The sequence below is a fragment of the Callospermophilus lateralis genome, chromosome 1 (assembly GCF_048772815.1).
Source record: "Callospermophilus lateralis isolate mCalLat2 chromosome 1, mCalLat2.hap1, whole genome shotgun sequence".
In the NCBI taxonomy this organism is placed as follows: Eukaryota; Metazoa; Chordata; class Mammalia; order Rodentia; family Sciuridae; genus Callospermophilus; species Callospermophilus lateralis.
The window spans coordinates 30,576,874-30,599,940 of NC_135305.1; the positions used below are offsets into that span (position 1 = coordinate 30,576,874).

General features: G+C 34.5%; 2 protein-coding genes across 3 annotated transcripts in view; one reads left to right on the forward strand and one right to left on the reverse strand.

Moving 5' to 3' along the window:
* Nucleotides 1-9,761, reverse strand: part of Hepacam2 (HEPACAM family member 2) — a 41,676-nt gene extending 31,915 nt beyond the window's left edge. Inside the window, exon 1 of the mRNA XM_076861169.2 lies at nt 9,735-9,761. The gene's annotated coding sequence lies outside the window, so the exon portion shown is untranslated. The remainder of the gene's footprint in view (nt 1-9,734) is intronic.
* A 68-nt stretch (nt 9,762-9,829) lies between these two features.
* Vps50 (VPS50 subunit of EARP/GARPII complex) overlaps nt 9,830-23,067 on the forward strand; it is a 116,729-nt gene continuing 103,491 nt past the window's right edge. For both annotated transcript variants that reach the window (XM_076861192.2, XM_076861202.2), the window contains exons 1-2: nt 9,830-9,967; nt 17,131-17,199. In XM_076861192.2, coding sequence (XP_076717307.1) covers nt 9,935-9,967; nt 17,131-17,199 — 102 coding nt within the window. In that variant the 5' untranslated portion in view covers nt 9,830-9,934. The remainder of the gene's footprint in view (nt 9,968-17,130; nt 17,200-23,067) is intronic.

The following is a 23,067-nucleotide window of genomic DNA, read 5'->3' on the forward strand; positions in this document are numbered from 1 at the left end:
TAATAGACTTTGCATGTTCAATTTAGTGATTTGGTTCATATCAAAGGCATGATAGAGGTATGAGGATGTGCTTCTGCATCCTATTCTGGCAAATGCAAGAATGTTAAATTTGGAGTTTTTCCTAATTTGAGTAATTAGCAAAACAAGAAACTGGGTGCTGGAAAATCTAAAGAGTAGAAAAAGTGGATTGCAGAAAAGGAGTAGTGGTCTCTGGAGGGAAAGAGAGAAAAAGAAAGAGGGAGAGTAAATCTATGTCTTAAAACTAATGGTGTCTAAGATACATGGAGCAGAAGAGAGGGGGTGAAAAGTCACAGATTTGGAAAGCCATTGACTATTTGGATAGAAGACCAGAACAGGAAAAGATTCTTCCTAGTGTATGTTTTCTCAGCATAAAACAAGATACTTTTAAATACTTTTTATCAGAATTAGAGATAGGGAACTTCTGACAAGTTAAAAGCTATTTTTTAGTACCCATTGTTGGTAACTTAATATATGAAAGTATAACTTTCACTGCATCTACTAAGTGTGTTACTGTCTTCTTTTTTATTTAAATGAATATGAAAATATTTACAAGGGTCTTATGGTCAGTCCTGATTTTTGGATTCCTTTTTCTTATGTCCACCAGCCAGTCTTAAATCCATCACTTGTAAGTTACTCTGAAATAATATTCAGGAAACCTTCTCTAAACTTTCAGAAAGATTACTGTATTGGAGACTTTGACAAAGTTAAAAATTCACTGAAATATAAGGTCTTAGTAAAGGACACACATGTGGGATAAAATGGTGATTAGTGGGTTATGTGATTTTAAGTCAATTTAAGTCTCAACCTGTTTTCTCACGTGTGAAAGGAGGCGATATTAGATGATGTTCAAAGCCTCTCTTGAATCTCTAAGTGTTTGTGTTCTTGACATCTTGAGGTATTCTTCTCGGTATAGAGCAACCCACATTTGACAGTGAAGGGTCCAAAGAAGTTTTAAGTATTAAGATTCAATTTGTAGTCCATTTATTAAGTTGTCAATCCCTGAATATTCTTACATAAAGTGACAATTCTGCATTTGTTACCAAGAAATCAAGGGGAAATGATGGGAATCTACGTCATTGCCTTGGGAATACACTGGGAAAAGCTGTGTGGCTTCTGACATCAAATGAGGTAGTTGCATCTGCCTGTCAGCAGTTCTGTCATTGACTTATTGGTCTATGTAAGACATTTCACAGCTCAATCTAGAAACCACTGCAAGACTAAGATGTTGATATGGATAGCCCGACTGCAATTTTGGCCAATCTGTTCTTGTCATTTGGGGAAGTCATGGCGGAGGTTCTCTCTTTCTCTCGTTTCTCCCAGAAAGGGAAGAAGCCCTTTAAATCTTCTTTCTTTGAAATCGTAGTTGAAAAGATTGATTGAAATTTATTTAATATTCTGGAAATAGTTGGGAGGCATTGTACTACTATGGAGTAATAATATCACTAGAATAGAAATGTTGCCAATTTTTGGATTGTTATTCAAAAAGTGGGAGCCTAAGCATGAAAACACTGGTTATAGAGTTTATGATTAAAGTTAGGGGATTAAAAATTTTATTTGATAAAATAATAAATATAGTACAAATGGAGTAGCCCCAGAGAAAAATGAAAGTGCTTTAGTAGAAAATAACCATTTGTATAGCATTTACAATCATTATTTAGGGGGCAAAACTAGTTCTTTGGGCTATTTTTGAGGCTGTGTCATATAATAATACCTTAAATAATATATTGCCATCCACATCTCTGGATATATTCAATGCTTCTAAATCAAATGAAAAAATGTTATTCAAATATGTGCATTTTCTTTTTCAAACGTGTGTATGACAGTGTAGCACAGCTGTTACTTAGAGATAGCCTACATGATTTTATGGGATGAATTATAGGTAGCAAGTTATAAGCATGTCAGCAAGGAATGAGTTTCTCTTTAAATAGAATCTTATCTCATTTCCCTAAAATCTTTTCATTTTGCAGAAAAGACGTAAACCCATTGATATGATATAACCCTTGTACTCGAGTTTTAGAAATGAACAGATAATTGGGTACTTCCTCTACCTTTTAGGGAGGCACACTGTCATCATTGATGTATTTCTCACTACTGTTAAACACAATAACTTACTAATTTTAGAAAAAAAACAGCTTAATTTTGAGGGGTTTTCAAGAACTTTACAGGACTAGAGCTACTGATTTTATAAAGTCATCCTCTGTGTGAACAAAAAAAGCTTCAAGAAAGCACATAATATAAAATTAAAGAAATGTTAACTTCCTTTTTAGAGTCCAAATATTTGGAATTAAGTGGAAACATTTATTAGATTCATTGATAATTTCCTTTTTAAAAGTGTTGTTTTGGTAGTTGTGTATGGACAGCATGCCTTTATTTTTATTTGTTTATTTTTATGTGGTGCTAAGGAACAAACCAGTCAGTGCCTCACGCATGCTAGCCAAGCACTCCTCCACTGAGCCCAGCAAAAGCCCCTTCATTGATAATTTCTTAGAATAAAAAAGAAAGATTGGGTAAAAAGTAGAAGTAGGGAAGACAGACATGTTCCAAACATGATATATGCAATGTATGGCTATTTCAGAGAGTCCCATTAATTTGTAAAATTAGTATCTGTTAATAGTTGCAATCAAAATAAAAATTATATTGTGAAGTATTTCAAGAACATAGAAAATGCAAAAAGATATACAGCCATAATTAGTGTGTTAAAAAGGGAAAACTTTTAAACTTTTTATATCTAAAACATCAATAGAAACATAGATAATCATTAACAATCTGTTATACAAAAGTATAGAAAAATTTCCCTTTTACAGACTATCTTAATATATATAAAAAGAGTTATCTTTTAAAAGTATACAGTATTAAGGAACACTTGAAATTATACTGTAAAATTTATCTATATCCAGCAACAAAAAGTTCCCTGGACCAGTTTCACTGTATTGAATATAAACATTAGGCTCCACAAAGTGACCTCTACCTTAGCTCAAAATAGTTGACATTTATTTTCCCATTACCATGCATGGTATTAGTAAGCAAAACAGAACTCTTGTTGACTGAAAATAAATGCTTGCATCTTCAGAGAAAATAGAAATTATAAAACTGTATTTTCAATAGATAGTAAAAGTTCTATGGGGCTTCAATTTTTAAGACTTTTTTTAAAAAAAGAAGATAGAAACAAAAATTCATTACTCCAAAACACAAAACAAAGATTTCCACAGTTGTCATTAAAACAGGCTATCTACAGAGAAAGTAGATTTACATAAGAAAGAAAATCTTGAGATATAATAATAACTTTATTTATCTATGAATATGCGATTTCTCTGTGGTACACCTTAATTTTATTTCAGTCAAGTTTTTCAGCTGAATTTTCTATAAGTTCTTCTCAAGGCCAATTATAAAAACATCACTTATAAAATGACAGCAGTCTTATTGTTCAAAAATTAAAAATCAGTTGGACATACAGGATACTTTCAAAATTAAGAAAAATGCTTAAGTTATGGTAATGTTCAATTTTTCAAAAAATAAAAAAATATATTACAGGCTTGAATTTAATTATATAAACATTATAATAACTGGAACAATCACAACTATGGGAAACTCAAACACTTCAAAACATTTACAGACCGTACATTTCATGTACACGAGATATATGCAGAATTAGATATAAGTTTGAATAAGCACCACATTTACAACAAAAGTATAACAAAATATACCCATGAAAATAAAGCACTAACTAACTGAAAAAGTCGAAAATGCAAACGGTTTATATTGCTAAGTTGTCCTTAAAAATTAAGGAATAAAAATCTCTTTTGAATTTCTATCATTGAAAGTAAACAAAACATGAAACAAATTTGTCTTTTAAAACCTAAAAATAGGAAGATGGGAAAAGAGAACCCCTGGTGAAATAATGTCAATGGATAAAAACTGTGGGAATGTTTGGGAAATACTCCTTTAAACACTTCGGATAAAGAGGAGAATGAGAAAAACATTAAAATACAGAAAAATTTCAATAGGACTAGACATTGGGAAAGAGAAAAGCTAAAGGCATTTAGGGAAAATCATCCTTTTTAACAGATTTCTCCCTTTTGTCACCCTTTTCCCATATTTCATAAAACAAGATAGGTCATTTAAAATAAGGCAGATTTAACAGAATTAACAGTTTGTAAAAGTATCTTTAAGGCAATATATTTAATTAAAAAACACTTCTATAAATTGTTTTTAATTTAATCATAAATGGTTCCAATTTCATGGCCTATTAGAACATTTGCCAAAATAAATGCATTAAAAGACGATTGAACCTATATGTAAACTCTGAAAAAAAGAAATTCATTAGATTTTAATAATGTCTTAACTTTCTTAATGAGTGCTATTGACAATAATTGTTGTTCCAAGAAAACAATGATAATCTATTTATTGAAACTCATTTCTCCTAAATGTTCCTGCTTCTTTGTTGGAACAGTGCATTATTGTTAAAAGGTTCTGACCTGCTCTTCAATTATCTCAGAGAATCTACAGCCTAAAGCAAATATTTACCTTATGCTCACAATAAAAATAAAACTAGACCCCTTCTTCCCCCTCCCCAAAGCCCCAAATACCTAAAACACAATTCATGCAGAGCCTTACCTAAGAGAAGGAGGTATATTTTGCATTGAAAGATCCCACCTGTGCTGCTGAGACGCTCCATGAAAGCATCCTGTCCCATGTATACAATGCCCTGTTTTCAGTGGTAAGTTGGTTCATGGACCAGCAGCTGCTGGTTTATTTGCTAGGGAAATTAGCAGTGAGGTAACAGACCCTATCCTGCTTCTTGCTTCTGTGATTTGAATACAGAATGAATGTGTATACAAAGGACACAGGGAGTGGGAACACCTGTTATATGCTTTGCAAGAATATTGGCTTATGACTTTCAGAATAGTTTCTTAGTGATTATCAGTAACTGTCAGTATATTTTATAAATTATTCTTAGTTATTAATAATCACACGAAGGAAAACATTCTTTGGGGTGACTTTATTGAAAAACAGTATGCCTTTATAAAAAACAAAATCAGGAGCTGGTTTCCTAGTATTTAAAATTATGTCATTATTTTGAAATTTAAGACTTTTTTCTATGAAAATTAGTTCATATACCTTCTAAGCAGTTGTAAATCTCCATGAAGCCAAGAATTAACATGTGAAAATTATACCAAATAATCAAAACAGAGCATAAGAGTACTTTTAAAAATGTATTTTTCTATCAAATCTTTCCTATTACAAATGACTCCTATGGTCTTGTTGAATCCGTGGGTTCATCTAATTTTTAAAAGCAAATCACAGGTGTGTTTCCAAGAGGGGCTGAAGCATGGATTGTACATAATTATAACAAAAGCCTATGCCAACAGATATTATCTAAAGACCCATTTTCACAGCTGGAACTTGAAAGGAAGTGAACCAGTAATCCAGAAAAGACCTTGCCTCTACTGTGGAGTCCTACAGGACTAGCCTAGCCTCTTCATTGTCATGGAAGCAGGTAGACTGAGCACTTCTGCTTAATTTACTTAGTTATAGGTTAACTGTTGTTTGCATGAAGGCTCTGGTCCAAGACTTGAACTACAAAATGGAAAATTTATAATCAAATCAGTATCAAGTCAGGTAAAGTTCTTTGTATAAATCAGTTTTAACAGTAAATGTCCACTGAAGAAGTTCAATAACAAGAGGGGAAGGAAAAATATTGCTCAAGTGTAATTAGAAGTCAAAAAGTAATGACAGTTATTTTGGAGTCCAAGTTTAGAAATATTCTTTGCAGCAAGGCTCCCAACTTGTCTATAAGAGATTCTGTAGGCAAAGAAAGTGACTTTCAAAAAATCTGAGCCCTCTTCAGAGGTCTGTCATTTAATGATACCTCCATGCTTCAGAAAAACAGAAAGAGCTACCCACAGTGCCCAGTAATAACTATACCACAAGTTCCTCTGCATTATCTTTATATCATGTTCACAGTCTGTTATAGCACCTATCTCATTAACCTCGATTTATTTGATTAGCTGTTTATTTTCCCTCTGAGCCCTTTGAACCAGACAACAGTCTTATCCATTTATGGATCTTTGACATCTAGGGTTAACACGCTCGCCTGGCATTCGCGGGGCGCTGGGTTTGATCCTCAGCACCACATAAAAATAAAGATGTTGTGTCCACTGAAAACTAAAAAATAAATATTAAAAAATTCTCTCTCTCTCTTTAAAAAAGAATAAAAAAGAAATGCACATAAATTTTGATATTAGATTGCACAAAAAACAGCTCGTAAAGTAATAGGGAGTTCTACAGATATCACATAAGCTCTTCCACACCATTCAGATGAGTGTTGTTTTAAAATATTAATTGCTTTCATTAAATAAGCTTTTTATACTGTTTTCCAATCAAATGATGGCTCATTATGAAGTTTGTTGGGTACTGGCAAATGAGAGAAATAAAGACTATATATTGTGGTTTTCCTGAAATGAAATAAATTCAACTTAATGACTTTATATTGTGGTATTTTTTCTATTGTTTTTGTTATATTTAAAAATATACCTTTTATGATACAAGATAGTAGATGTTATATAAATTAATTAAATACCAGATGAACCATAATTGTGATCTTTTCATGTCATGGCACACATTAAAAAACTGACAATATTGTGTAGCACATGTGAAGGACGCACTAAGTGGCATAAGCACAAAACACCCTCTAGCGGTAGGTTTGTAGTTATAACCTCTCATCTGCTGCAGTAATTTCAGTTCAGATATTTATTCAGGAAGTCATTCAAAGCAATGTCAAAATTTAGCTTCAACTGTTGCCAATTTTTACGTGACTTAAAAAAATTGTTTGAAGTGTTTTTATAAGAAATTTCTCACCATCACATCTCACATCACACTTGTAACCCCCTGGAAAACTCTGCTCTACTATATACTGCTTAGGGAAAAAAGGGCCTTTAACCTGTTTACTTATTTATATTTATACTTATATTTAAAATGAGAAGGGTGATTAACCTAAAACAAGCTATATTCATGGTTAAATTGTAAGCAATGCAAGGAGCCACTGGGATAGGGTATGTGTTTATAACTGTATATGAAAGTATATGTGGTCCTGTGCAGGTAGGTGTGTGTGTGTGTGTGTATTGGGAGGACCGTGTTCTTTCAAGTCACATTACATAGTTTATAGTCTAGTTTATTTAATTATAAGGTTGATCTTTCTTTATATACCAAATGACTACTACATGAATTCAAACATCCATATTTTTAATCTATGTTCTTTGAATATTTTGCAATGGCAAAAAAAAACTGATAACTAGAGGTGGTGAAATGCCAACACCATGTGGACTGGGATTGTGGCTCAGCGGTAGAGCTCTTGTCTAGCATGTGCGAGGCCCTGGGTTTGATCCTCAGCACTACATAAAAAATAAATAAAATAAAGGTAAAAAAAAAAGAAATGCCAATATCAACATAGAACAGTAGGTCTTAAGAAAAAGTGAGGAAAGAAAGCATTTTCTTATTGTTGTAATTAGATCCTAGGAAAGGTTACTGTTTACAGGAAGAACTGGCTGACAGGCCCAAGCCTGTGCTGCATTCACTCCTGTATTGTAAAGTCTACAACACTGGGTCCCAGAAGCCTAGATCTACCCTCTGTGGCTGCTGACTATGTGGCAATGTCTTCCTTCTTGACTCTTCTCAGCCACAGCTTTACCTTCAGGAAGTGTTCTGTTTTCTGTTATTGCCTGATCAGGAAGTATGGTCACATCATTCTGGACAGGCTGAACTTCTCCACTGTTCTGGTATTTATAGGAGGAGAAGAAATTTATTTTCCTAACCACATGAGGTTTTCAGCTCTTTTTTGGCCTTTGAGAGTTCCCTCCTGTTTGGGCCATCAGAAATATGCCCTTACTTTATTGTTAATGCTGTAATTTTCCAATCTGCAAAAACAGGAATGGCACTAAGGAACTAAAGTTCAGCAAGCTTTTCCTCAAGACTTGTTTGCAGGCCATTATTACTACCCACTCGTTTGCTGTGGCCTACCACCAGTAAAAACTGAAAGTAATTAAGAAATCTTTCTCTCTTTCTCTCTCTCTCTCTCTCTCTCTCTCTCTCCCTCTCTCTCTCTCTCACACACACACACACACACACATTTTTTTTTAAATGGGAATAAAATAACATCCCATCTTTTGAAAAGTGTTCATTAGGGCATTTAAAAATTTTATCAGGCTAAAATGCATCATTTATGGCTTATTTTATAAAGTGTTAGGGTAAGTTGATACAGTTTATTTAGAGAACCAGCAGAAATTAACTTTACATGTCAATATTGTACTTAAAGCCTTTGCACTTTTAGAAGTTTGTATTTACTACCTTCTTCACTATAAGATGTAAACTAAAATGTGGAGCTTTAGGGTAAAACAAAGTTGTAATGCTTTTCTTGATTCTCAGTGTCTAATAGTTATGCAAAACACTTATGTTTCCAAATTTTTTTGATCACCTTAACTGTGCATTTTTTTTTGTGTATGAAAGAGAAAATTCTGGGACTGAATTTGGGTTCTATACCTGGATTAAGGTGTTATGAAATGTGTGGCCTCTATATCTTATATGGATTAATTCTCTTATCGATAAAGAATGGATTTTAAGTGGTACAGCTGGGTTGCCTCTAAGAATCACTGAAGACCTAAACTAACCAACAACCCCTAAGAAAATAATAACAACGACAACAGGATCCTTCTCAAGTGAACCTGACTACTCAGAATCAGAACTACTGGAATTGATCACCACTAAGATATGATTTTTAATTAAACTGTGAACTCCTTCCTTGTTCATCTAAATTGCTTAATATAGTGTTGCTCTGTGCCCAATGATCAACAAATATTTATTGAATTCTGGTTTGTTTTATATGTTAATATTGTTGGGAGTTTGTTTCTTTTGATATAGAAACTTCTAAATATTGAAGATTTTAGTAAACTAAGAACAGCCTAACAATTAAGATTAAAAGAATGAACTAAACTAGAATTGCCCTAAAGTGATGGGAATTTCTAAGGGTTTAAAAATAACAGAGCCAGAGATGCATATAGGTAAACATAATAGCAAAAGGAATTGCTAAGCACTTTGATACTGATAGAAGTATACACGAGGTGGTTCCGCTAGAGCAGGGAACAGGGCAGAATTATGACTATTAACCCCTCAAAACTGTATGGTGCTTCATAATTTACAAAATTGCACCCACTTACATAATCATTTTGTAATTACAAAATCCTAGGTCAAATATTACAACCTAATTTTTAGAAATTAAAAGTTTCTGAGAGATCAAATAGACTTTCAAAATTAAAAATAACCTCAATATTACTGTTCCCCACTAGTGGCCAGACGCTTTGGGCAACTCAGAGCACACCTTTCCTCAGGCCAAACCCAGTGCCACCTGGGAAGTCCCAGGTTTTCAGGTGATCTCACCAAGTATGTCCTTCCCCTTCCCGTCAGTCTCACGTTCTCCCACCCTACCCCTCTAGACCAGCTGGGGTTCACTCTATCACACGCCCAGCGGGCGACCTGTCAGTCTGGTTTATACATGGTCTCAGTGTTTGTTCTTTAGTTCACAGCCTGGTCACCTAAGACTTCGGGTTCAGATTCGCCAAAGCAGAGAAATCAAGTGCAAGTACCACCGAAAAGACTCAACATGTAAAATTTGCAGGCTTAACGGAAGCACCCGGTGCTTAGCTTGCTGGAAAATGTAGTACCTGGCGGTGCTCTTCTCACCGCTTCTGCGCTGCGGCCGGAAGACTACAGTTCCCAGCATGCCCCGGGAAAGGAAGGCTGACCCGGGTCAGCGCTCCACGTGACCGTCCACTATGGCTTCCCTGTGTCGGCGCCAGCTGTCTGGTGGTTCGGTGTGATTTGTTAGCTCTCTGCGGCATGGTAATCTCCCCACGACTTCGACATGCAAAAAATAAAATCTCTCATGACCCGACAGGTAAGTCCCGGTGGCTGAAACAAAGGCCTCCTTTATCTCGGCTGGGAGAAGAGGCGATATGTTCGGTCCCTGGGCGGCGGCGGGTGGAGACTTAAGTTGGAGGTGTTGGCAGGTGTCAGGAGGACTTGGAAGCTGGGACGCACCCTGTAAAATTCACCTGAGCTGCCTACATTGGATTCCTGCTGAAGTGGATAAGGCCCTCATAGAAGCGTTTCTTTAGACAGGGTTAGTGAGGGAATCAGGCTGGCTTTGTTTCTCCTCTTCGCCTTTTTGCCATCTTTCCAGAACAGCACCAGTTGTCTTTCAGGGATCCTGGCATCCTGGCTGGCTGGCTGCGAGCAGGAGATTTGGGAAGACAGGTAGGGTCTGTGTAATGGAGATGACTTGAAGAGTGAAACAGAACCCAACAAGCAAATGACTTGAAGACAGAATTGGTAGAATTGTGTTTTGGGCCAAATTCTGGAACCTTGTAGCTAAGTTTTTTGCATATGAAAATAATTCTTTGTTCATCCTATCTTACGATTCTATTATGAGTATCATCAGTAAGCTAAAACTTGAGAATCCTGTTTATTTTTAAAAAATATATTTTTGTCATGGCTAGATGAGGCTTTTTTTTTTTTTGCCAAAATGATAATTCATGAGTAAGAGTTTTGGCTATTTTGTAACCTATCTCGTTTATGTTAAGGCTTCCTAATAAGGTTTCAACTTCCTTCAAGCACGAATTGGTATGCATTTCTATTATGTACTTACTGACCTGACTTACTTTATTTCAACTCCAGTATTTCAAAAGAATTGGCAGTTCTTCACTATTTTAACACGAAATAAACAATTTATATTAGTTTTAAATCAACGTGAGAAGTTGGGAGAATGTGGAGGAAAATCCTTTAGTGAAATATTCATTTGAGCCTTCTTTCTTGTAGTGGTAGGGATTGAAGGCAGGACCTCATGCATGCTAAGCAAAGGCTCTACCACTGAGCTACATCCCCAGCCCTTGTGATTTTTTTTTTCACGATTAAAAGAGAACATAAATTTCAAATTCTTATTTATTTGACAATTAAAATTTTAGAGATATCTGAACAGGTTACAAATTATTTTTGATGGACAGTGAAAATGATCCTTGCAATATTATTTTGCTTTTGTGAAATTACATTGTTGAAATCATGAAAATAAAATAAAAATTCTGTGAACAATAAAAAGATTTGCAAAGGGGTTAGTAGCATTTTAGCATTCTTTACATTTGTTGTCTACTGGTGCTTAGTTAGCTTCCTACTACTTTTTACTTAATAATGAGTTTGGATCCTGTTTCATCCTGTGATAACTGTGTGATCTTGGGCAAGTTACCTGATGTTTCTAAGCATCTGTTTTCACATCTTTGAAACAGGAACAATAATGTGTTCCTCTAGGGGTTATCCTGGTGGTGATGTTTATATTATTTAAATGAAGTGAAAGGAATAAATAAAGGTAGTAATAGTGCAGTTTCTAGGCATATCAAAGGAAAAAATGCTTGACCATACAGACCTTTGCATTGGCTACATGGTGGGAAAGCAGGAAAACTGGAAGCAGACTGTTACAGTAATTCAAGAAGTTCAGCAAATGTTTTGTTATCTATCGTTTGACTTTTAAAACACTACACTTTTGTATGTCCTACCACTAATAAACTGCCTTTGGACTGCTGAATTTAGACTTCTGTTCATGAGTTAAGTTTGGTGCTCTCATGATTGTTGCTTCCCATACAGTTCGGGGTAGCAGTGTTGCCACAGTTATAAAACAGTTTTGGGTGGCTTGTTGTTTTTGGATCTTTCTTTGTGAAAAATAGTAGGAAAGGAAAAAATAAAAATTCTAGATACCAGTGACATTAAGTTTATATCTCTTGAATGTAATGAGATTGTACTAAAAATGGTAATTTCTCAGCCTCAGGCAGTTGCTTATTGAATTTGAGTAGCTTTTATCTATGTTTAATTGGAATGGAAGAAAAATCTGAAGAACATACATGAAAAGCTGGAACTATACTGTGTAAAAAGTGAAGTAAAATTGGAGTTTTACACAGCTTTTAAAAGTCATTCGAATTATATGTGTTTATGTCTTGACTTCCACAAAGTTGTTTATTATGTTTATTATGTTAACATATATGTTGAGTTAATGTGCAAAGTCTTGAAATTAAGGTCTATGAAATTTATAGTATGTTGGCATTTCAGCTGTTCCAAGATCTTTATTTTTAAAGAGTGGGAAGGAGGGAGGGCTTTGTTAGCTCTTTGTTTAGATTAGATCTGTTCCATCATTCTCTATTATGCTGGCCTCTGTTCTTTCAGTTCATTCAACAAATTGAATTGAGCACTATGTGCCTGACACTATTCTAAGTTTGAGGGATGAAGCCGTGAGCAAAATAGACAAGTGCTAAAGCAGACATGATGATAAATGCTATAGAGGAAAAGAGGATAGGAAGTCCTGGGAGTAAATTTGGGATTGGCAATTTGGGATTATTTGTAATTTTAGAGTTTCATGGATTGCATCAGAGAGATGGCATCCTGGCTCTCTGGCTGTGAGCAGGAGGTTTGGGAAGACGGGTAGGGTCTGTGTAATGGAGATGACTTGAAGAGTGAAATAGAACCATAAAAATGACCTGAAGGAGGTAAGGAAATGAATCATGTGGATATCAATGGGAGGACAAGCAATTGCAGAGGTTCTGAGGCAGGGACATGTTTGAGGAACTTGAAGAGACCCTCATAGCTGAAGTGGAGTGAGTGAGGAGAAAATAGTAGGAGTTGAGGTCAGGATGAGATTAGGGAGCGAAGGGCAGGAAGCAAACTTACATAGAACCTTACACGGCATAGGAAGGCCATTGTATTTATTTTGAGTGAATTGGCAAGCAGAGGAGTGAAGGAATATGATGCTAACACTGCAGAAAGACCATTGTGACCTTTGTTTTAAGAGTAGATTGAAGAAGCAGGCCAGGGGGAGTGGGAAGTGGAAACAGAAGACTAGTAAGAAGGCTGTTGCAGTAATCCAAGTAAGAAGTGTGTGGGTTTATTCGGGGTCCTAGTGGTAGATGTGTTAAGAGGTTGGATTGTGATTATACGATAAATGTCTACTTAACAGAATTTCTTGATTAATTGGACTTGGGATTAAGGGAAAGAGGATGATTCCAGATGGTTTGGCTCCAGTAATTGGGAGAATGGACTTGCCACTTTACTGAGGTGGATAAAACTGAGGGAAGAATACTTTGAGTGGAAATGGCTTTTAAACTTTTTAATTTGAAAGCCTAAAATGGTAAGACAAATGAATCTGAATTTATGGGGAAAAATCCCAGGTTTAGATAAAACCTCAGGAGTTACAAGACTATTGATGGCAAAAACCTGGTTAAGATCACCAGTGTAGTCAATGTGGATATATGAAGAGTCCAAGGTTGGAGCTTTTAAGAATTCAGTGTCAAAAGGAGAAGGGTGAATTCTGCACAGTAGAACGAGAGAGAACAGCCAAGAGATTAGAAGTCTTAAGCATCCCAGTGGTCTCTAGCATATAGCAGATGCCCAATAAGTATTTGTAGAATGAATGCTGGATAAAGACAACAAACAGGAAGAGTGCATCCTAGAAGCCATGTAAAGAATTTTAAAGAGGGAGTGAACAGCTGTGTTAAATGCTGCAGACTGACCAACTAAGGTAAGGGTGAGAGGGAGCTTTTGGTCTGGGCAGCAAGAAGGTCATGGGTGACATGACAGTGGCACTTTTCATGAAGTGGTGAGGAAGAAAGCCTGATTGGGGTGCTTTTTTTGATATGATAGAACATTAATTGCTGGTCTCACAAATAGATAGTGATTCACATAGAAATAACTGAAGTAGTCTGAAGTGTTAATCTGATTTGGGCAAATAATTAAAATATAGAGACAGGTGTTAATGATACTAGATTTTGTATTAATTTAAACATACAAAATTATGAAATTATCAAAAAGAATAAAGAATCACATAAAGGATAATGATCATAATGAAATTTCAGTTTATAAAGGCAGACTACTAGGTATAACCATGACTGTGCTTTATTTTATTTTATTTTCTTAGTTGTCAATGGACCTTTATTTATTTAATTAATTTATTTATATGTGGTGCTGAGAATTGAACCCAGTGCCTCACACATGCCAGGCAAGCGCTCTACCACTGAGCTGCAACCCCAGCCCATGACTGTTCTTTAAAAAGCACAAATAGAACATAAAAATGATTCCATGTTTGTTAGTAGGAACTTATAAAACTGATAGTCAAAGTTCAGAAGTACATTTGAGTGTTAGATGTGCTTTGAAACATGTAATTCCTCTTCATTTCTGTTTTGATCAAGAAAAATAATTCTCTGTGTGCATAATAATGTTAAGAATATGGTTAATACTTAAAGAATGCTTGTGAGGTACCACATAGCATTTTTAGCTCCTTACATATGTTGCTCTGACTACTTTTAACAAACTATGAGCTGTAACTATAATTAGGAGATAATTCATAGGTAGGATTGTTAAAGGAGAGTTGTTAAAGACCTGAGTGCGAGAGTGAGGGTGCAAACCCAGATAGTCTGCTCTGAAGCTCCTTCCTGGTGTCATTCCACTCTACTGAGCAGCATGGAGATCATTGGTGACATGATAATAGTATTTTCATGAAGTGGTGGGGAGGAAAGCCTGATTTGGGTGGGTTCAAGAGAATCAGGGCCAGAGAAATTGGGGACTGAGTATAAACACTATTCATTTCTGTTGAAAAGAAAAAGAAACAAATCATCTGAGTTGCACACAGAGTTTCTCATTTGTTACTCTTATTTTGTAATTTGGCAGAAGGTTGCCATGAATTAGTATCTTTTTCTGGATACTGGGAAATATCACATTTACATTTCAGACATCAGTTTCTTTACTGAACACTGCTAGGGAAAGAGAAAATTGGACATGATATATTCCTCCATGGATTTCTGTTAGATTAGTTAAACAGATCTCTGCTTTTAAAAATGTTTGTTTAAAGATATAGCAGTTATACTTTAAGATATTTTAGGGGTGGCCATGACTTTGAATAAAATTATGAAGTCTAATTTCGTGAGTGTGTTGATGCCTATACATGGTTGTATATATAGTGTTATGTGAACTGCACATAAAAGTGTAGGTACTTACCTTGTCATGTATTCTTTGCCACTTTGATGGTGTGCCCGCAAGATAGCCGTTGGTGAGAAATAGAGACAAAGAAAAACACACAGCCTAGGAACACACTAACAACAGTTTTATCCCGCTGCACATTTTCATGTGAGATCTGCAATAGACCTTTCTTTTTCCAGCAAGCATTCCTGGTAACGTAATTCTGCAGTCTGTTGTGTGTTCCCATGGGAACAGTGTGGCATTTGGTTGAAGACTGGAGCCTGACCAACAACTTCTACCCAGTAATTGACTCATTGGTGTTTATTCTGTTCCTAGAATTTTACTAGCCACCAGGCTATACATGCAAGTAACACTTGGTCTCTCCCTTTCTTTGTTACTTAAGGTCTGGGAGAAAGAGAAATTTAAAACTTTGACTTAGCTATTGTCCTGGAAAATGTTTAGCTATAATTCAGAAATGTCAGTGATCATATGAGGGTGATCATATGAGTCACATGAGGTGTTAGTTAAAATGCAGATTTCAGGTTCTAATCCAGAAATGCCTGGGTGAGGGGCTGCAGCTATGGCTCAATGGTAATGCCCTCGTCTGGCATGTGTGAGGCACTGGGTTCAGTCCTCAGCACCACATAAAAATAAATAAATAAAATAAAGGTATTGTATCCAACTACAACTAAAAAACCCCAAAAAACAAAAAACAGTTGCCTGGGTGGTGTTGGTAGAGGTGATCCTTGGTCTATACTGAGAAATACTGTGTTCTTTGAAGCATAGGAGTTCATGAAGACTTCATAGAGGTGATAATTCTGAAGGTGGTATATTATTTTCTTATTTTTATGTGTTTGTGTCCCTGTGTGTGGGTGGTGGGGCAGGGGGTGGGGTGTGTGGAGCACCACACAGAGGAAGAAAAGGGTATAGTTGGGTGGGGGATAGGTTAGGTATTCTGGGAGTAATGGAAGAATTGAAGGTGAGACAGCACTTAGTCTTAAGAAAAATCATGTATTTGATTGGTGCTGGTTTACAATGCAGAAGATAAAACACACCTTTATGTCTTCAAGAGAAACAAGTTCTATTTTAAGTTTCAAATAATCAACATATACTATATGTTTTGGTTACTGAGAACCAAAGGCCAAGATAGGGCGCCTAAAGGACAATTTGACTTATGAAAATTTTTCCTCAAATTTATGTACTAGTTAACTTTGCCTAAGACCAATATTACTATTTTGAGTAGCTTATTTTTAAAAAATATTTTTAGTTGTAGTTGAACACAATACCTTTATTTTTATTTATTTTTATGTGGTGCTGAGGATCGAACCCAGCATGCCTCGCATGTGCTGGGCGAGCACTCTACCGCTGAAACACAACCCAGCCCCTTGAGTAGCTTATTTTTTTTAAAAAGGTTTTTAAAGAAAATTTAAATTGCTGAGTTCTTTCTGTCTTGATAATTTCCCTTAGTACATATAAAGGTTTCAGAATCCTTCAGTTGACATTCTTCTAGGAAGTACAGGGTACCAAAGAACTAAAAAAGAGGTAGAAAGCAATATGACCTGGAATTTAAATCATAATTTTGGCAACATGAATTAGATACATTAGTGGGAAATAATCAAGCAAGATGAAGAGATTACTTATGTATGAATTAAGTAATTAGCATTATTAAAATGTTTGAATAGCTCAGTTGGTTAGTATATTGCATCTGTGAATAATAATAATATTGCTTGAACCTTTTTTTCCAGGTGAATTTGCTTATGATTAATAGATAAGTACTTTTATAGAACACTTTTAAAATGGATTTCCTTTCTTTTGGTTGTTTTAAAACCCTGGTGAAGGTAGACTTCCATTCTTTGCAAAGGTGCTGTATAATACTTCATTATTTGAAGACACTAAAAGTACATCCTTACCTGATTTCAGAATAATACTGCAGGTATTAAGTGATGATTATTTTTAGAATATATGTTCTCTGTATTTTGAAGCAGGAAAATTTTCATTTTTACTAAGCATATTCTGTCCTTTCATAGTTCTTCAGCACAATTAAAATTCTCTTTGTCTTCTTATTTTTTTAAGGGTCTGAAAAGCCCTCCAGAGAGCCTCAGTGATCTCGGTGCTATTGAGAGTCTCCGGGTCCCTGGAAAGGTATTGATCTATATGTGTGAGCGTGACTTTTCACTTTCTTAAGAAAATATTATTGCCTCTGGATAATAATTGGTTCACAGAAGCTTTTCTTTCCCATAGGCTAATGATTGTTATGATAAACTGGGTAAATTTTAAGTGTACTTTAGGTGTAGGGCTTGTTTGTGCTTTCATTACTCATTGGAATGCTTATGATTCATTTTAGTACAGTAAGGGAACTGCAGACTTGATAGATTAATAAACTAATAAAATTAAAGTCTGTTATATGTGATTCCTAGCCTGGAAGCATGTGTGTGTATGTGTGTGTGTGTGTGTGTGTTGGTAAATCGTTTTGGACTTAATTTATGTGGTTATATATAATCTATAAGTACGTATGTGTATATTTAATTTATTAATGAATCTGTTGTAATTTGAAGAAATAAGGTAAAATAATTTACTACTTTTTATAACTGTAACATTCTGAGCCAAAAATTATAGCTACTTGTGTTTTGTTTTGGGCATAGATTTTTGAATAAGCACCTAAGGCATAACTTACACTGAACTTCAGATTTTATATCTCAGATTTTAATCCTTTGGTATTCATGTGAATTTCTCAAGTTTACAAGTTTAATATATGTCATTTAGAAGCTAGGTGGCTTCCAGCTTCTCCTGGGAGAATTATTAACCATTGTCAAGTCCCTGCTGTTTCTCTGGAATGTGGCCTTGCAAACAGCAGCTCCACTACAGATAAAAGCTAGCACTTCTCAATGTCTACTCTTAGGATTTTAATTTGAGGACCATATATGAAAGTCATTTATTTTCTGTGTCCAGCATTTTAATTCATAGGGATGCTTCTCTTACTAAGTAATCAAAAGCTTCTTCTTACACCTCAATGTCAGCTACTTAGCAGGATGATTTCCTTTCTCTTTGAGACTCTTTTCCTGCTAGAGTGAATTTTTCGTTTACTGCTTAGCTTTTATGTTAGGGCAGACCCCAAAGGGCAGATCCAAATACATTGTCTAAATACAATGAAATTCCAGCCAGTTCTTTAGCATGAAATGGGCCAGACAAAACTTAGAGTCATGTTCGAATACTGTAATTTTATAAAATGTATTAAAGATTATTGACTGTGGTACAATTGGGAAGTGAGTGATAACCATATGTCCTAATTGACAGACAGTTCTCTTTATTTTTATTTTACTTAAAAAGATTATTGGCTGGGCACAGTGTGCATGCCTATAAATCTCAGCGATTCGAAAGGCTGAGGAAGGAGAATTACAGGTAGTGAACCTCATTAAAAAATACATGAATGTATTAATAAAAACTTTCTGTTGTCTTTAAACCATGGATTTTGATGTTTTTCTAGTAATGGTGGGCAGTGGATTTATGATTATCTCTTTACCTAGTCTTATGGACTCTCCACCCAAGCCCCTTCAGTACTTTTGAGATAACTGGCTCTGGGTAGAGTGGCCAGTCTGGTATCACAAGATCATCAAATGAAAATGATTCAGGTGACAATTAAGCCTGGGGCATTGGTCCTTTCTGGCACATACTGAGAACCTAAGTTACTTAGATTGTAAAATAGTTGTAATAGTGAAATTATATTAATAACTACACTATAAATATATGCTTAGTATAAATAAAATAATATAAGCCTTTATTCTGAAATAGCCTTAAAAGCTCCTGGTGCTCATCTGTTCTTTTTGGACTCTCTTGCAACATCACCAGTGCTGGAGGGGAAGCAGAGCTGCTGCCGTCTCTGACTGGTTTTCAGAACTAAAGAGTTGCTCAGTTCAGAATGCAGTAAAGCTCAGTCAGTGGACTGAATAGGACATGGTGGTATTGGTAGTCAGTATTGAAATTGACAGTTAAGACTCATTTTCAGAAACACACAGTGTAGTCTAGTATAACTTTAATGCTTAGTATATTTTCACAGGTTGGATGTGACTTCATATTTAAATCATATAAACATTTTAAATGATTTATTTTGTATAGTTGCTTTGAAATTAATGTGCATCTTGTTCTTGGTGACCTGAAATTTGATGTGTTCAAAAATGATCTTTATTGAATTTTTTTCAAATTATTAAAAGCATTTCAACAAAATGGAAAACATTCATTTGAAGTGGTGATTTTATTTTAAAGTAGCTTTTCCTTTAAAAGTTCCATATAATGCAGACAGAAAACATGGTAAACAGAAAAAGGAACCAAAAAACCAAAATCACAGAAATCATCTACGTTGTTCATTGCCTTCTGATATTCTCCCTATGCATTTTCAACAAATTTTTTGAGCATCTACTATGTGCTAGACACACTATAGGGACTGTCAGTACAGCTGTAGAAAGACAGCATCTTTTCCAAAAGCCAAAACTTTCCTCGTCTAAGGGAGTTTATTTACATCAATTAGGAGGAAGGCAGATAGCAAACAAGATAATTGTAAATTATGACAGATTCTAGAAAGGAAATAGGGAGATGATATAACCCCTATTTTTTCCCTGCAAATATGGTATCATACTCTAAAAATTATTTTGAAGCTTGTGTTTTAAACTGGTAATATATTTTATATAGAAAATGTTCATAGTATATTACTAGGTGTAGAATGCAAGCTGCCCATACTTTGGCAGATATTTTTTGGGATTTAGCAATTTATGCTATTTAAGTGGTTAATTTAAATGCTTGTATGGAGAAATATATATATATATATGTGTGTGTGTGTGTGTGTGTGTGTGTACACACACACATAAATATATTTGTTCCAATTAGGTACACATGACAGTAGAGTGTATTTTGACATATTACATGGAGTATAACTTGGGATCCCATTCTTATGTTTGTACATGGTGTGGAGTTTCACTGGTATTGTATTCATTAATAAAGGAAAATTATGTTTGATTCATTCTGCTCTTTCCTATTCTGATGGCCACTTTCTTCCCATTTGTCTAATCCAATGAACTTCTATTCTTCTCTCCCCTTTCCCCTTGTTGTGTGTTTGCATCCTCATATCGGAGAGAATTAATTAATTAATAGTAGTATTAATTAGCCTCATATCAGTAGTATTCCATTGTGTGTATATACTGCATTTTCTTTATTCATTTGTCTGTAGGAGGGCACCTAGGTTGGTTCCATTGCTTAACTATTGTGAATTGAGCTGTTATAAACATTGATGTGGCTGCATCCCTGTAGTATGTTGATTTTAAGTCCTTTGGGTACCAAGGAGTGGGATAACTGGGTCAAATTGTGGTTCAGTCCAATTTTCTGAGGAATCATGGAGAAACTTTTAAATGTTAACTTCATTTAGTAGCACCACATCACACAGGTAGAAGATTTAAAAAAAATAAGGTATCCCTACTCTTCAGAATGGGCCCATTTCTATTTCTTTTCTAAGTTATAACAAAAGTTTTCAAGGAAGAAATAGATTAGCTTAAGTTGTGTTACATTGAGAGATCCTAGTGAAAAGGATAAGTAGGGGAGAGATATTAGGATGAATTGAGTGAAATGACTGTTGATTTAGATTACAAATGTTGAATCTTGGCAAATTTCATGTGGTTCAACTTAATAGAAAAAGGAACGTAGTGAAGGGGAACTGAAGAAGTGCATTTGGGTATCTGATAAGCTAGAAGGTACTGTTTATTTTGTTCTATTTCAATAACTTATAAATACAAAGAGGGAAGAAATCTTAAAAGTCATCTAGTACAATTTCTAGATTTTATAGACAAGATGATATTGTTCTTCATTATAAGTAAGTCAAATGGTAATCCATATACTGGCATTTCGGGATTTTGGTGAATAAAATAATATAGAAAAGTGAAAACATGATCATAAGAATGGACAAATGGGAAATATAAGATCGATTCAAACAAATTTCAATTTTGAGGACAGTTTTTGTGGGAAAAAGGAAAATGATCTAAAATTCTGTTCTTGGGAAATGGGTTCTGTTACATTTCAAATTAGTGGGATTTTTATTTTTTTATTTTTTTATTGGTTATTCAAAACATTACAAAGATTGCAGAATCACATCAGTTACACATCCACATTTTTACATAATGCCATAATAGTAACTGTTGTATTCTGCTACCTTTCCTATCCTCTACTATTTTTATACAGAGGTAAGGATATTAGAATTAGAGAGCATTTTCTGACTACACTTGTTATCCATTTAAAAGTGAAAGGATTTTCACTTAATTGATTACAAGAATTATGAAGAATTAAGACCAATATTTATTTTTTTATAATTATAGTAGCCATAAACTTATTAGTTATAGAATTTATTAGAACTGTTTGGGAGTTGAATCCTGATTTAAAAGATTAGTATTTAGAACCTTGAATCTGCATTCATATTTTCCATAGTGCCTCCATAATGGTCATGTATTATAACCTGAAAAGAATGTTGATATCAATATTGTTTTATGAATTTTTATCAAAATATTATCTCCAGAGCTATTATTTTTTATTATTTTTAATATAAAAAATTTGTTAAGATATTTGTTAAAAATATAACAAAGTCCTGAACTTGGGTTGGTATTTTTAACTATAGAATAAAAGAAATACGTACATGACAAGGTATTAAATATGAAATTTATGCTAATTTTGTGATTTTAATTTATATCAACTCAATAAATTTCTGTGAATAAAATCATGTTTATTTGCAATCTATTATTCATGATCTATTTTTTTTGTGTGGGAAGTGATTAAAATACATTATTTTTTATTATGTAAGTGTGTTGTAAACCTGGATTAAAATAATGCCATACAATAACCTTTTATAAAAATTTTCCACAAATTATTGTGCTGAAACCTCTTTTCAAATTGTAACCTCATCAGTATTCCACTAGATGGCACTGAAAGCCTAGAGGAAAACGGAGTAGGCTTCAAAAGCTATGTTTTATTTAAAACACACACACACAAACTGATGAACCGGCTACTTTTGATGGATTATTATTGTTGTTCTAGGAGGATTTTAAGAAAATGCGCCATTTCCCCATGTAATCAGACATCTGGCAATTCATTATAAACTTATGTGGTACATGGTTTTAGGGTATCTGTTATCTTAAAGTAGGTTTTGGATCCTTTTTCATTTTGGAAGCAGATCAAATCTGTTTCACTAAAATAGATTTATGACTTTAATAATCCTGATTGAATATTGAAAACTTAATATTTTGCTCTTCCTTTTAGCTCTATATGGATTTTGGCGGCTAAATATATATATAATATATATTTTGCTTTCAATTACAGCTCTAATGTGATGTGACCTTTGTAATATTAAGGCTTCTGTTTAGAATTTATTATAACAGAACAGCTTTTTATCTTGACTGATGACAAGATGCCAGCAGTTGTAAACCCATGCTTTACAAGAGCATTTCTTGCTATCCTCCACTCTTACCCTTCAAAACACACACACACACACACACACACACACACACACACACACACACATTCTGCCACCCAGATAAGTATAATCAAGTATATAATGTGAACTGTGCTCTAATAAAGCAAGTATAGAAAGGGGAGTTGGGGTTTCACTATTCTGCAGAAATTTGAAACCTAAGGAGATTTTACATTTGTCTTTTTGTTCGAATAAAAACTTACTGCTGAAAATTGAGATTCTTAGCTATTCTGTGGATTTAAAAATTCGGTTAGATTATTTTTCAAAATTAAAGAGACTATCAAGTTTAATAATGATGAGCAGAACTGTTAATCTGTCATGACTAACTTTTTGTACTTATAAAAGTGAATAGAATTGAAACTCCTGAACTTGAGTTAGTATTTTCAATTAGTATGCTATTTTAGATAAGTTGAAAGTAGTGGTTAAATACAAAATTTATAGCTGCTAGTTTCCTTCATAAACTTGGGTCTGTTTCCTTAAGAAGTTCATCTTTTCTTGTCTAGTTCCCTAGA